Source organism: Paralichthys olivaceus, chromosome 4 (genome assembly GCF_024713975.1).
Source record: "Paralichthys olivaceus isolate ysfri-2021 chromosome 4, ASM2471397v2, whole genome shotgun sequence".
In the NCBI taxonomy this organism is placed as follows: Eukaryota; Metazoa; Chordata; class Actinopteri; order Pleuronectiformes; family Paralichthyidae; genus Paralichthys; species Paralichthys olivaceus.
The window spans coordinates 17189709-17204870 of record NC_091096.1 but is presented as its reverse complement, the minus strand read 5'-3'; the positions used below and the strand labels follow the sequence as shown (position 1 = coordinate 17204870).

At 41.0% G+C, this 15162-nt stretch overlaps 1 protein-coding gene across 2 annotated transcripts; it reads left to right on the top strand.

Annotated features, from left to right (window-relative positions):
- ido1 (indoleamine 2,3-dioxygenase 1) lies at window positions 1-2750 on the top strand. Of its 2 annotated transcripts, none has more exons than XM_020093693.2 (10): window positions 1-230; window positions 796-891; window positions 976-1095; window positions 1173-1291; window positions 1401-1415; window positions 1504-1603; window positions 1694-1811; window positions 1894-1945; window positions 2020-2168; window positions 2249-2750. In XM_020093693.2, the coding sequence occupies exons 1-10, from the start codon at window positions 138-140 to the stop codon at window positions 2641-2643; spliced, it is 1257 nt and encodes a 418-aa protein (XP_019949252.1). In that variant the 5' UTR covers window positions 1-137; the 3' UTR covers window positions 2644-2750. The 2 variants fall into 2 exon arrangements, with proteins under 2 accessions (XP_019949252.1, XP_069379182.1); XM_069523081.1 differs by having other exon boundaries at window positions 91-230; window positions 800-891.
- The last annotated feature ends 12412 nt before the right edge of the window (window positions 2751-15162 follow it).

Genomic DNA, 15162 nt, shown 5'->3' with positions numbered 1-15162 from the left:
TAAACGTTGCGTAAGCAATGACCACGGAACAGCTGTAAAGGGAACTTTGTGCCAGAGTCCAGTCAGGTTAGGGTCTCTTGAACTATTCAGAGTCAGAAGATTTGTTGCTGTCTGGGGGTTTCTGCTACTTCTTCTCTATGGCTGCTGCAGAAACAGAATCCAAAGCTCCTTTCTCTCTGGATTCCTACCACGTGTCTGAGGAGCTCGGCTTCATCCTCCCCGAGCCTCTGGTAGGTGGAAAATGTCGTCTTTACTCTAATTTAAAAAATAATTTCCCATGTGTAGTCACCATTAAATATCTGACCATCAGGAAACTGTAGTGTCAGAATGATATTAAAAACAGGACTTTCATTTAAAACAACTCCATGAGGCTGATTCTTATATACTGAAGACACAGTAACAAATAGGGTGATCAAACGAGTAATACACAAGTAAATCCCTGTGTGTGAGTAGTTATAAAATGGTGAACTCTGGTTGGTGGTATTGATTTAGATCAGCTGACCGAGATAAGTTAAAGCTTTGGCATTATTCATGCTTGTTTTGTGTATTGAACTTTATTCCGACCCAAGACCGTTGTGTTTTCACAGCCACATTTTGTTTAAACTCTTCAAATCCAAGGTCACTGTTGATGTAACAACATTAAGTGAAATTTTGAGCCTTAAAATTCAGAGTAAAACATCTCTGATTCTTCCATTAATTACAAGTTCACATTTGAGCACTGTTGAGTTCCATTTCCCTTTGTCACAATGATGAACTTTCCCTCATGATGAACACTCAACTGCAACACATTCAAAGACAGAGCTCCCACCTTACTACCAGCCATGGATGGATATTGCCCTGCGAGTCCCAGAGCTTTTGCTCTCTCACGAGCTGCGCTCACATATTCACAAGGTAAGAAGGAACAATCAAACAGGCAAGGACAGTTTGAAATGTTTGTGGAGCTGTGGTTCAGTGATGTTGATCCTCTCTGTGCAGATGCCGCTGCTGAGCAGCAGCTCTTTACAGAAACACCGAGAGTTGAGGCTGGCCCACCTGACCCTCAGCGCAATGACCATGGGCTACGTTTGGCAGGAGGGAGAGAACGACACAGTTGAGGTAACGCCTTCAGATTTTCTTTTTATCATCTTTATTGTTCTTCTATTTATGAATTTTTTATAAAATATCTCTATAAGGTTCTTCCATGTAACCTGGCTGTTCCATTCTGGGAGGTGTCACAGCGGTTGGGACTTCCCCCAATTCTCACCCATGCTGATGGAGTACTGGCTAACTGGAGGAAGAGGGACCCTGAGGGGTGAGGCCATTAATCGTCCTCACGTAGCTTTTTTTATGTTCCATATAAGTTTTCGGTATAAATATGCTTTGTTTCTGTTTCATGTACAACTTTGCATCTCCTGTTTCAGGCCTTTTGACATGCAGTGAGTACATTTTCATTTGCGGCCTCTACACTTTATTTATCATATTCAGGTGCTGCATGTAAAATGTGTGTTTATTCATGTCACACAGGAACCTGGAGTTGCTGGTCAGCCTCCCAGGTGGAGACAGCGTCCGAGGCTTCTTCATGGTCACTCTGCTGGTGGAGCTGGCGGCAGCTCCTGCACTGAGGGTGAAGATGTATTAAAAAATAAAAGTCACAATTAAAACAAACGACATAAATCAAGTAAACTGAGCCAGAGTAATTGGATATGTGTTGCAGAGCATCCCCACTGTGATCAACGGTGTCAGGTGCAGAGACACTGAGGCTGTGGCCAGAGCCCTGGAGGACATGAGCCAGTCGATGCAGGATATGACTGATGCATTCAAATTGATGCAAGGTTCTCCCTCACACATATAGCTTTGTCTATTGAAAATGAATTGATATTCAAAGTATTTTTGATCAATGTGATTTTTCTTAAGTGCATGTGGAGCCTTCAGTCTTCTATGGCATCATGAGGATCTACTTGTCAGGGTACAGACATTTTAAAATTTAGTCTTTATTTGTGTAGTTGAACATGTTTTTGAAACATATGTACATGTGTCTAGATGGAAAGACAACCCCAGTATGCCAAAGGGCCTGGTCTATGAGGGGGTCAGGACAGAAGCGATGGAGTTTTCAGGAGGAAGTGCTGCACAGAGCAGTTTGCTGCACTGTTTTGATGAACTTCTGGGAGTCAAACATGAAGAAAAAAGTGGTATGATGGCTACTTTTCATGTTTTTTTGATCCTTGCATCAATACTGGAGACGAATAAAAGGCCTCACTGTGATTTATAGGTGCCTTTCTAACCCGCATGAGGAACTACATGCCACCTGCTCACAGGCAACTAATCCAGGACATCTCTCTGCAACTGCCTCTGAGGAGTTTTGTCCAGCAGCAGGCCAGCGAGCGTCTAAACCAGGCCTTTCATCTCTGCGTCTCAAAGCTGTTGGCTCTGCGCAGCTACCACATCAACGTCGTCAGCCGCTTCATCACTGTGCCCGCTGCCCGAGCCCGACAGCTCCGTAAGCAGAAATTGGACTTAGAGGGAGAGATGATCAGCAGAGCACCCACAGCGCTGGAGGAGAGGGGCACCGGCGGCTCCGGTATCATGACCTTCCTAAAAACTGTGAGGGACCAAACTAAAGAAGTCTTCCTGCCCGAGACAAACAAAGACATGCATCTGACGTGAGGAGACACAGCAAAGTGAGATCTGCATCACTTAAAACAGGCAGCAAATCCCTTCTGTTTACTGAGTGCACCATTTCATGTGTCATTAAAGGCAGAATGAGAGTGAAAGGCTTGTGATGCTTTTCTTATATGGAGCTTTGTTGTGTCTACAGACAAATCTCAGCTTAATAGACATGAGCGATACCCATCATTCAGTCCAAACCATAATTCAATTGTTGCTACTTTCCATTAAACTCAACCACTAAATCCTTCTTTGAACTGAACTGGAACAAAAAGTGCATCCAACATCTGTTCAAGACAAATATATCCAGAGTATATTTGAACATTAAAAAACTTTACTCATGACTGAAGCCCCTTTAGAAAGTGATTGAGACATTTAGTTAGTTTAGAAAAAACAAAGAGGCTTTGTTTTCTGCACATTGAAAATGTGGCTGGCATTTATCTTTTATCTTTAATCGTCCACAAAGGATACTGATAGTTTAAAAGTAAAAATAATAACTTGGAGAATGAACAAACAAGAATGACATATAACTCCACCAGGGCCAAACAAATACTACACGTCTGTCTTGCTCTTATAATAACAGAAAATAAAAGGAAAAAGAAAGTCGTCTGATACATAAACTGTATATAAAAATGGATGAAGACAGTTCCCCAAAAGTGACGCCAAAGCATTTAGATCCCCAGCTGGCTGGAGTATTTGTTATAAACCCACCTCCTCTATGTTAGTAGATGGGACATGGACCAAGCTAAAATGTCAAAGTACACATCAAATACGTTTCAGTAATTCTCATCACACTGATGCTGTCCAATTGTTAATTTTTGGGTTAAGTTTGGTTTTGATTAGTTTTGATGCAATAATAATGGGGGTAGATGTCATGACTAACAGCTGAGACTGACTCATGATGGGTTGAGTGTTTGTATTCATTGGAGCTTGAAACCCCTGATCACTCCAGACTCCGGCTCCAGCATCATCTCTGGATCAAGGTATGTGGAGATGCATTGTCCTTTAAATACAGTCTGTGGTTTGAACATGTGCAAACAAATTGTACAAACATTAAGATATCTACTCCACAATCCTGTCTGGATTTTTTTTCACCATGATCCATAAATTATTTCCTGATATAATGTCTAAAAATCTTGCAATAATAAGGAAAGTGGAAAAGATGTGGATCAGCCTCTTTAACTGAATCCACACTAAAATTTAAAAGGTTCTAATTTCAACCGATCCGTCAGACAAATAACAAACAGGTAATACAACCTCCTTGTTGGCGGCAATATAAATCTGAAATACTGACTGCACCCGTGGCACTAACAGGCAGCACTATTATTCAAGATCTCACAGGGTTTGCCTCTAAATAAAAAATTAGGGTAATACCAGCGTGCATTAAGGCCTTGTCTAAGTCAAAGCCAAATGAGTAGCATGACTGAAAACTGACTTCATGAAATAACATATTCATTAATAATTATTGTCACTTGAGGACATATTGAAATCCTCACCGGCTTACATCTTCCTCACGTTAAAGTATCGACAGGCTGGAACTTGACGTTTCCAGAAAATAATCATCCTGTTGTTTCTCAACTCTTCTGCTGCCTCACAATGAGGTTGTCATGTCAAAGCACAATGCACAATGCAGGGCAGAGATGCATCACTTATCAGAGCGGTTACCTCAGCTCTCCTGAAACACCCTTTCCGGCGGCCCACATCCAGCCCTCACATGCCCCGCTATACTTTCTGCACTGGGAGTGTGGAAAACCCAGAGCGAAGAAGGGATGGATTGTGCTATGAATGACTCACTGTGTGTAATCTTCACCTTTCTTTGCTCATCTCCACTGGTGTTTCATTACAATAACAGCCTTGCGAGATCAGATAAGGCAGACGACGTGGCAATTAGACTTGACAATTCCCCCCAACCTGAGCGATCTACTATATCTCGCACTCCTTTTTTTCACACGCCGGGTAGCAGGGAAAACAATGGAAAAGTGAATGAAAGAGAGAAAAAAAAAATTACGCATGCAGCCTGTCAAGTTGGGGCCTGTCAAGTGAGTGAGACATTTGTTAAAGGTTTATTTTTGGAGTGTGTATGAAGACAGACATTTCAATCCATTTTGTCGTGATTGATGAACAGCAAATACATTCAAAGGGATATTAATCATTCACACTTTCACTCACCGCATCGAACTGCTCACTCAGACACGTTTCACAACCTGTTTCACAAACTGTTTTGCACACAGAAACGGGAAGACCCTAGACGAGGAGGTGAAAGGTGAACAGAAACTGTGCTCAGATGGAGGGAGCTGGGTGGTGTGGAGAAACAAAAGCGATCACATGTCAGTGATCTGATTAGAGCCTTTTTCCACAGCCAAAACAAATAATCCCTTTCCTTATTGCCTGACTGTGGAGGACTCCCTGACAACCCTACGGTAAACACAGGCCATCTCCAAGGATGTCTTCATTGTGTAGTCGAGCCTTTTTTAAGTTTCGCCCCGAATCACAACAGTGGCTGGTTTCAGCTCAGGTCATGACACAAACATATGTCCACACACACCCATTTTTTAATGAATCATTTGTGCTGTGTAATGGTTTGAGATGCATCATAATATACAAGGTATTGGCTTTTATTGATGTACTAAGCTAAATGTTCCAAATCACCAAAGGTTTCTGCAGAATTTGAGTACAGACTTTCCACGCAAACGCTATCTTTAATTAACTCAGCAAGTTAAATAAGTGATTTTCCTTACGGCAGAGGGCATCTGGAGTCATTCTTGTTTTCATAAAATCCATTCACACATCCATATTCCATCTATCAGTGACGACAGCACTACAGGCGTGGGTTCTCCTTTTGGTTAGACAATCGGATGTCTGTGCCTCGGTGGTTAACCACAGGATATCCTGAATTCTGTTATTTCAAAATTGAATTTATGATGCTTCGACTTACCTCAAGCCAAGCAAAGCCAAGACCTGTTCTCACCCTGCAAATGAACAGTTTCATTGGCAGCAAGGAGGACTTGATTGTCTTTGGTGTGCACTTGACGGGCGTAGCTGGGAATTATGGGCAGTATGTGCAATATAGTAGGTGAGTGGGCGTCTTCTTTCCTATTTTCCATTCATCTTGACCTCACTATCTTTGTGAAACATCTATGTGCACACTCCCAGAAGGCAAAGGCGGCTTCATCATTCACTTACTGTTCTGTTTTTGACACACCCTCATTTAAATTGTGTTAAATGTGACGTCTATGTATCCTTGTAGGCTCACCACCATGTTTAAAAGTTGCCTTTAGATGTCTGTCATCTATAGTCTGAAATGTACTTTGGTTTGCTATCTTATTTCTTATATAATACACTTTGAAGGCCATAAAAAGCTTGATATTCACAAGGAACACTTTTAGTTTGAGGGTGGAAAAGAGGACGGGGGTTGGCAAGTAAGTCTCTCTAATCCAGAAATGTGCAGACGCCCCTCTGGACATTAAACACACCGACGAAACACAACGCATTAACTTATACGAAATCAAACTTTGTCAAAATATACTTGCTATATACCTCATTCAAATAGATAGAAACTTGGCTAAACGCCCATGACCATTTTCGACCAAACAAAACACAGTTACAACAACACGGCAATCAGCATGTCAAAACTGTACATCTCCAAAAATTAGGTACTGATGATCATGCTACTTCATGCTAACAACACGCGATATCATATGAAAGCCCAGACGCCACAAATTTCAATGGTATGTTTTTTCTCTGAACCAGCAGCCGAACAAGAGCCCGAAAAACCACACATGAGCTACTTCGAACCTCTGATGGTTTGTTAAGTTTTCCAAATAAAAGGCTGTAATCCTGCTAGAAGACGAACACTGTGCTGAAGAGGAAATGATTCTATCAGAGTTGTTGCCATCAAGTGCATCCGTGAATGTCTGTGTCAGTCCGATATGATGAAATAAAAATAATTCATGATCAAAATGATGAGGTGGGCCAGATATTTTTGTTGGCGGGCTACACTTTTTAACATGGGCCCACCAGTCTCCAACCACAAAACCTCAACGCAGTGGTCGGAGTAAAAGTAGAAGCCACAGTAGAAAAGAACTCTCTAGTCCATCTGGTGTGAATCATCTTTCCCACAGTAACAGCATTAAGAAGGTTTCCATAGAGGCCTTTCTCCTCAGACTTTTCCTCCTGCTAGTAACCATAATACAAAACATCCAGCTCATCTTTCACCAACCTCATCTCTCTAATAATTTTTCACCCCCAGCTCCTGTTCCTTCATCACGTGTGCGGTCTGTTCGAGCAGGTCAGAGGCTTTTGATGTAGTCATCTTTGCAACTACTTTATCACTTCCTCCCCGCTGAGTCTAGAGAAACGGAATGGCCACATGAAAAAGAAAAAGCAGACTCTCATGTTCACTGTCTGTTTGAAATGCTGTTTTTTCAGGTGAAGAATTACTGCTTTTGCCAGTTGATGTGATGTCACTGATTTTACAGGAAAGCATGCGTCACATCAGAGGCTTTGTTCTTCCAGGGAAATCTTTTTGCTGACATGATGTAGAAACATCAGACTGAACAGAGCAGAGATCCTCTCAGCTTTACGCCCGATGTTCAATCCTGGCCCTGCATTCAAAGGACTGCAGTGTTTATTTTTCCGATATGTTTGGTTAGTTATTAGTTAATTGATGGCATGAAAACAGGGTGAGATGTCGTAATTGACATCTGAGACTGACCAGCGATTGGTCGTGAGAGTGTATCAACTGGACCTCGATTCCTCAGCTCCATCCCTTGATCACGACTGCACAGACTGGTTCCATTGTTAGATGGCAGCGTTCGTATCCGGGATATCTGGCTTGATTTCTGGATAGTATTAGGAAGTGGAGACATGTTGTCCATCTTTATATTCACGCTATGGTGTCTAATTGATGTTAAATGTATTGAGATTAATATAAAATGTTAATGGATGTTTAGCTTATTCTAATATTCAAGCCATATTCCAGGTGTCAAGACAACTCACTCAAAAACACAAAGGCAAACCTCATTGTGGCGCTAGAAGGAAAGTGAAGGGGTCATCAAAGACTCAAGGAAGATTTGCCCAGTTGGGCTGACATTGATTTAAGAAAAAATCTAATCAAATCAGGATACATTGATAATAAATGTGTGTATAAAACTCCACTGTAATCCCTAGAATTTGAGATTTTGCAGTTTGGACCAAGGACAACCAACCAGCTGATCAGCAAACCTTAAAGTCACATGTTATTGGCATGTTGTAAAAATGTTAAAATACTAAAGTAAATAAAAGTTTTACCTCTTCTGGGCAAGTCATTCTTTTTGTTACTTTCTTTGTCTTGAATACTTTAAAATTGCTCTTGGCATTCATTGTCTACTTTATATAAATTCTGAAATACTGAAATACAGTCATACTGTAGTGTCGTCCAGTTAATTGACTTGTCCCGTTTCACTCATGTTAGCTGGGAAATATTCAGGTCCTTTCAAATAAATGCACTTATATGACTAGACCCTCAGCGACATTCATTTATGCTTTCATTGGGTTTTTGCTTTGTGGTAACTTTTGGCCAGACAGTGAATTCAAAGGCAATACAATTTTTTAACAAATGATTTAAACCGTCAGTCTCATCCTCCTTATACTTCTTGAACTTATGGAAAATAATAAACCTAGAGATTTTACGGGTACAAATGAAAATGCCTTTCACTAACTTTCTTTTCTGTATGAAATGTTATCTGGCCTAACCCTTATATCGTGTAACAAATTCTTCTTATTAACATTTATTTGAATCAACTTTGAAAGTGTGAGACAAACTGCAGCGGATCAAAACCTGTGATCTTTGGTTCCGTCCAGTTTGACTGCAGTCTACGAGAAAGTCTCCAGTAAAAATGACAATAGCCTGAATCTGAGTGTTATAAGAGCAACACTTTGAGGGTAAGTCACAGTGACCAGAATGCCCTTACAATTCACTTAGACTTGCTGAATGGTTTCCCGAGAGAGACCTCATTCACACATTTTCAATTTGATTTTGATGACGGCTGGAACAATAGATGACATTCAGAGAGCTTCCCTCACAGGATGAACAGGAGCCCACAGTGTAGTCTTAAAGGTTAACACAACTTTGAGCAGAGTGACGGCGTACGGAGCTTAACCTCTCCCCACTGCTGACTCACTTCAGGCCTGGCCAGGTGCGGAACAGACAATTGTGCGATCCCACACACACACACACACACACACTCGCATGCACTCAAACACACGCACACATGCAAATGCTCTTAAATACACAACCACACGCCATGCCCAATTCGGCACATGTGCATGCACGTGTGGACGCGACCCCGCATTCCCTCTGACCTGCAGACAGAGACACCTCACATGTGTATCATACTCCCACTTGGCTTTCCTCTCATGTCATTCTATTGTCCCGCTCCCTCTCACTCTGCTGATTGACTTCCTCTTCCTCCGAGGTTGTCGCTAATGTCACCTTTCCCGCTGGCGCCCACACACTCGTGTTATCAACAGCTTCTCATCTGGGTTACAAAAATACAGGAAGTTCCTCAGGGGGTTCTCCTGCATGGAAAAAGAAATGTCCATCTTTCTCTGTCACACACTCGCATGCATTCAGCGCTGCCTGCATGATAAGGGAGCCGTGAATGAGCTCAGGGGTAGATTACAAAGTGTGTGTTCGAATATTGGATAATACCCGTAAGCTGCAGTAACTGGAGATAGCATCTGCACGGGGATGTTCACACCTCCATATCCAGCACTATCATTGACAGGAGTCAAATCTGTAACAGAAATAACAGGGTTACACAGACCTAAACAGACAAATGATGGCAGATCCGATTTCACTGATTAATGCAGGAGAACTATAATTCACCACTAAATTGTTTTATGTCAGTTAATCACTGGGCAGCATGAGAAGAGAGTGTTTCTTTCTCGTTCGGTCATGGACAATCTGTACTGCAGTTCTTGGACACAGAGTCCAGTTTGCTCTTTCTGCATGGGATGGAGCTCATTAATCCCAACTGGCGATGGCTTACTTAAGAAAAAAATGGGGTGGGGGGGGGCGCTTCCTTTGGAGTGCAACTACTGAAAGATGGAATGAAAATCCTGCAATGGTCGTCTAATCCCAAACTTCCCAGTAAAAACATTCCACTTCCTCCCAGGCGAGATCTGGACGTGTCCGGCGGCAGAGCTGAGGCAGGAGGAGGGTGGGCCGATCCAACCAGGGGACAAGCTGGAGACAGACGGGGTCAGGCAGATGGGAGGAGTGGTCAGGTGCAACTTACAAGCCTGAGGAGACCACTGACTTGAGGTGCAGCACTGTTCTACCATAAACAGGAAGAAGAATGCCGGGCCAGATGAGGAATCACTCTTGCAGAACAGGATCCTGATGTGCCATAGCTTAAAAAGTGACAGTTTGAAAATGATGATGTACAAGAATAAATTATCATCTGCACGACCTTTTAACCTCCCAGTGAGAGAGATTGAGTGTGCTCAGTAAGCTCTTGGCCGGCTGTAATAAAATGCAAAATTTGGAAACATTTGAGCAGGGGCTGATGCTCGCCAAGTGTGTATATTCTTTTTAACGCCACATTCAGCAGATTTTCTTTCTTCCAGAATTGTTCCAAAGTCTTATAGACTTTTTTCACAGGTTTTGTAAGTTCCCGTTGCTCTCATAACATTGTTTGTCTTTAATTAGCTGCGCCTCAGAGGTTATGTTTTATTTAACGTTGCAAGATAGGGTATTTTGCTAAATAAATAGAAATCTGGATCTAGTGAATTTAAATGTGGTTTCATAAATGATAAATGGTCTTCACTTTTATGGTGCTTTTCTAGTATTGATGAGGACAGTACAGTTTTTCTGTTGAACCATTCACACCCATTCATACATTGCATCTATGTGCAGCACTTTCTTTTTTCACACATCACTCATTCACTGCTGGCACAGCCGTCATGGGCAATTTGGGGTTCAGTATCTTGCTCAAGGACACTTTGGCATGTGGAATAAGGGAGACAGGGATCGACCTGCCGATCGTCTGGTTTGTGGACGACCCGCCTCCTCATGAGGGGACCGTTGGACTTTGGCTGAAGAGTGGACTCTACTGTGAGCCATTCTAGTACATTTTTTGGGAAGGACTAAACACCTATTAGACACTAATACTTATTATGTATAAATATATATTCTGTATATATGTTATATTCTCAAATGAGTAACTATAATATAGTCATAGTAACTCAGTTGACTATATCATTTTGCACAAAACCTAAAAGCAGTTGGGGCTGATGGGAATTCAAGTTGTTTTCCAGGTATTTAGTTTCAAACAAATGTTGGATAAATGAAAGTTTTGACTTGATGATGGCATCTGAAAAAAAGTATGAAGTATTAAGTTATCACATTTCATCCTGAGGCAGCCATGATTGTTAAGCAGATTTCATATCCATCCAATAGCCATAAAAGCGTTTCAGTCTGGCCCAAGGTTTTGGACCAGCACGGAGACCAGTGCTAAAAAGATCTGGTTTGGTTTTCTTGGCAAGTAACAGTACTATAGATTATTGATTGTGTTGGTCCGATGTTTTATAATAAATAAGAGCGAATAAAACTGAAATACTGGTGGATCAACTCCTCAGTGGATATAAAGCTCTTCATACACTGATTTAACTGGTCCATATAAAACCTTCAGACCGTTGTCCCATCCTGTGGTTGCCCACACAGGGAGCGTATACTCGTCTCTGCTCCCATGGCACCGTGTCCTGAAAAAGCTTATTCATGAAACAAACTATTACAATTTGTTCTGCCAAAATATGTTCACCTAAGCCAACGACAACCAAATTTAGATTTAAGACCTTGAACATACTGCCATGTAATTTACAAAATTGGGGGAAGCCAATATTGTTAGTTTCCGCTGTGGGCCTAATGCAAAACATATAAATAGAACCTTGCCAAAGTTACTTGTTCAGTATTTTCATGGATAAAATTAGTTTCTGAGAATTAAAATATTTTTCGTCACAAAAAATCAGGAAACCCAAAAAATATTGTTCCAGGTCGGGGCATCTCACATGTGGTGTCATCTGGATCAGAACTGCGGAGTGCAAATATACAGTGTAGTCCAGCAAAACGTTATTTCTCATTTCTGTTGTATGTGTAATTATAAAATCTAGTCTGCTGCTGTATAATCAAATAACTGCAGTTTGTTTTAAAGACTCTGAGAGGGCCTTTGTGCTCATATGTTTATGATAATCATTATATGCAGTTAACTCACAGGACCACAGCGAACAAAGTAAATAAAATCTAAGACAAAAAAACACTGATCCAACAATCTCAACTTCAGCTGGAAAAAAAAAAACTGCCTGCTTTCAAAATTTTTAGACATCAAGTGGCACCTTGGCAGCCTCGAGCACTCACTGCAGGCTTTTTCTTTTTTTCCATTTGTACTTATTCTTATGTGGGTAACATCCAGAAGTTTCATTTTGGCTTCGCTGCACCGTTTTCAGTCCTCCTGCCATCATCTGCTGCATCGACTGCTGATGGTTATTTGCTCTCCATTATATTAAAAACTTTCTCCAAAAATAATTCTGTGAAATGATTCTCCTCTGTGTCAAGACAGTGTGTCTGGCCAGAGCTAATTCAATAACTTTAAATAGACTTGATTGTAAAAATTATTTGACAAATTACACTGTTGGGCTTTTTCTCCTTTTTTGTTCAGAGATGCACATTGACATGGACATGATGTTTTTTAGTGCACACACATATGCAGGCACACACACACACACACACACACACAGGAAATAAATCCCCCACAGCAGGGGCTGAATCTTCACTTTTCAACATCAGTTCGTCCGAAGGACTGGTCTATAGAAAGTGATTACCTTGAACAGACTGTAGTAATACTGCGGTGCCGTGTGACCTGCTTGACACACTCTCATTTACAACGATTCCTTTGTAATATTAAATCAATATGACGTAATCCATTTAAATGCAAATGCAAATTAAAAAAGAAAGAAAGATGAAAATTGATATGAAAACTACAGCTTGTACATAGGATTATTTTATATTTTGTTTCTGCCAAACCTAAATCTCAAACACTGGACCTTTAAAGTTATTTGTCCATTGATACATCATCCGTACATACTGTGAAAAATACATCCATTCAGAGATTGAAGGTTCATTCATCGTAGATGTGACTGGGAGCAGCAGGTCTGTTCAATCTGTGGGTATTAAACCAACTGCTGTCACTGTTGTCTTTTGAAATGTGTCTGTCACACTGTGCGACATCACATTTCAAACTGGTGACGCACGGCTATAATTTTTGATCTTGAAACTGCAATTCGACAAACTTCACCTGCACTAACTAATTAACTAATTTTACCCTAGCTTTCAACCACATCTCAGGGCCTTCATCAAGAGATGCAGTTTGCTCAGTTGTCATGGAGACTGTTCAGTTATTATCACGCGACCTGAGAAATTTCAGTCATGTGAAAACATATAATTGAAGCAGGAGTGAGGTAGATCTGCTATTGAAGATTATGATGTGGATGAAACTCCACAATTTGTTAGTTTTTCATTATCTGTTATTTTATAAAACATTTATTTCATTTACTTGTATTTGTTTTTTCCTTATATGTCACTAAGTTTACTTTCTACTTTCAAACTTTGCTGCAGATTTATATTTTGCAGAGGCCAGATAAATATAGGACTGTCCAGAAACATGAAAACAACTTCTTCTAAACTTCAGTTTCCCTCTGATGAACCCTGGAATAAACATCATTTCATCTCTTCTTGTCTCTTCAAAGAAAAGAAACTCCTATAGAGATACAGGCTTATGTTCATTCTCCAGCATTCCCCTGACAGTATTTATCTAGAGGAGAGAATCATAAAAACACAAAAACAGGACATTGTGTCCCTACACAGTCCCAGTATACAACAGTGTGAAAGGCAAACGCAGTTTTATTGAGCTGATTATCTTCACGCATGTCCCACTGTGAGCTTGAGCCCCAGCTCCACTACACAGTTTCAGGTCTGTAGCACAACGCTGAGTGATGTTGATGAGGTTCACCGACTTTCTGTCTCCCCCTCAGCTCAGCACAAACTGTATCGTGTGTTGTGTACGAGTGGAGAGTTTGCTTCCAGCTGATGGCATTTGTCGCATAGTTTTTCCTTTTCTCTGTACAACTGCTGCTGAAATTCTGCAAACTTTCAGAATGTACTCAAAAGTTTAAATAGACTTCTCAGCTGCCTGTTTTCTCTATCAGTAGTAAAATGTCTGGAAATGGTAACTGTTTCTTAAAAAATGAAATCTATACCTGTCTGTTTGAAGGGAGTTCTGAGCCAAATTATTAGAAAAATGTTGTGGGAACCAGAGTCGAGGTCCTGTCTGGATAATGGGGCAGGATGCTCTGGCTGTGTAGTCCTCACCTGCTGGCCTGGCACCAAACAGACCCAAAAGAAATTATCATGCAGCGGCTCAAATTAACTGGTCTCATGCAGACAAGCTTGTTCCATTAACAGAGGACCACAGAGACAGGCATGTTCCACGCTCCTGGTGTGTCTGAAGTTTTAGGGCCCAGAGCTGGATGCCAATTAGAGGCTTTGTAATGTGATTTAGGTGGAAGGGATCTGCTGTTTGAGATAGAGTGCGGTGCTGCAGAGAGCGGCATGAAATTTGTCCGAAGTAATTTGACAAATTATGCGAGTGGTTTCAACTCACAAGAAAAACATTTTTTAGTTGTTATAACATTAATCACGACTTTCTTTGCCAACTTCTTCATGAGCTTTAATTCCCACAATGCCTCAGGACAACCATCAAGAGTTACTGAATAATGAACGCAGGTTAGAGCTTTTCTATTAAAAAAAAAAAAAACACAAGCCTGCAGTTGCAACTATGCATTAATATGAATTTTGGTCCATGTGGTTATTATAGTATATTACTCAGTTGAGTAACTATAATGTAAAAGTATATTTTTATTATTGTTATTATTGTACATAGTAATTATCAGTGTCTAATAGGTGTTCAAAAGTAAAACATGAACGAGAGCGCATACCTCCGCTAAGGCCCGACAGTCCCCTCATGAGGAGGCGGCTGTCCATGAACCAGAAGATCTGCAGATCAAATATCTTATAAAAAATAGGGGTACACCCTTGCCTCAAAGGATAAGCGCTAAAGATAATGGATGGATCTGGATGGATGGTTCCACACAGGGTACGATGGTATATATCATATTTAAAGGTCACATGCAACAAGACAAAATTAACTGAACAATTTTTTTTGTGGTGGATGTGTCAGGGATGAGTCGTCACTTTACACATTCAGACACAAGCATTCATTCATTTAGAGTAACGAGTCACTGGATGAATCAATCTACAACATACACTCGCCTTTCAGCTCTGGAAAAAAACTCATGGGAAAAACATCTGGATTGTCCGCCATTTGGTGGTACCTCCAGCTGTGGTCTGGTTATTCCCAGATCACAGCTGTCAGAGCACTCAAAACTGTAAAACAGTATTGAGATCAGAAATCCCTTCTTTCG

Bases quoted from the DNA above. Each gene is read 5' to 3' on its own strand.
- ido1 (XM_020093693.2), top strand. From the start codon at position 138: ATGGCTGCTGCAGAAACAGAATCCAAAGCTCCTTTCTCTCTGGATTCC. The intron at 1,604-1,693 runs GTGAAGATGTAT...TATGTGTTGCAG, and splicing joins CGGCAGCTCCTGCACTGAGG to AGCATCCCCACTGTGATCAA. The intron at 2,169-2,248 runs GTATGATGGCTA...TGTGATTTATAG, and splicing joins CAAACATGAAGAAAAAAGTG to GTGCCTTTCTAACCCGCATG.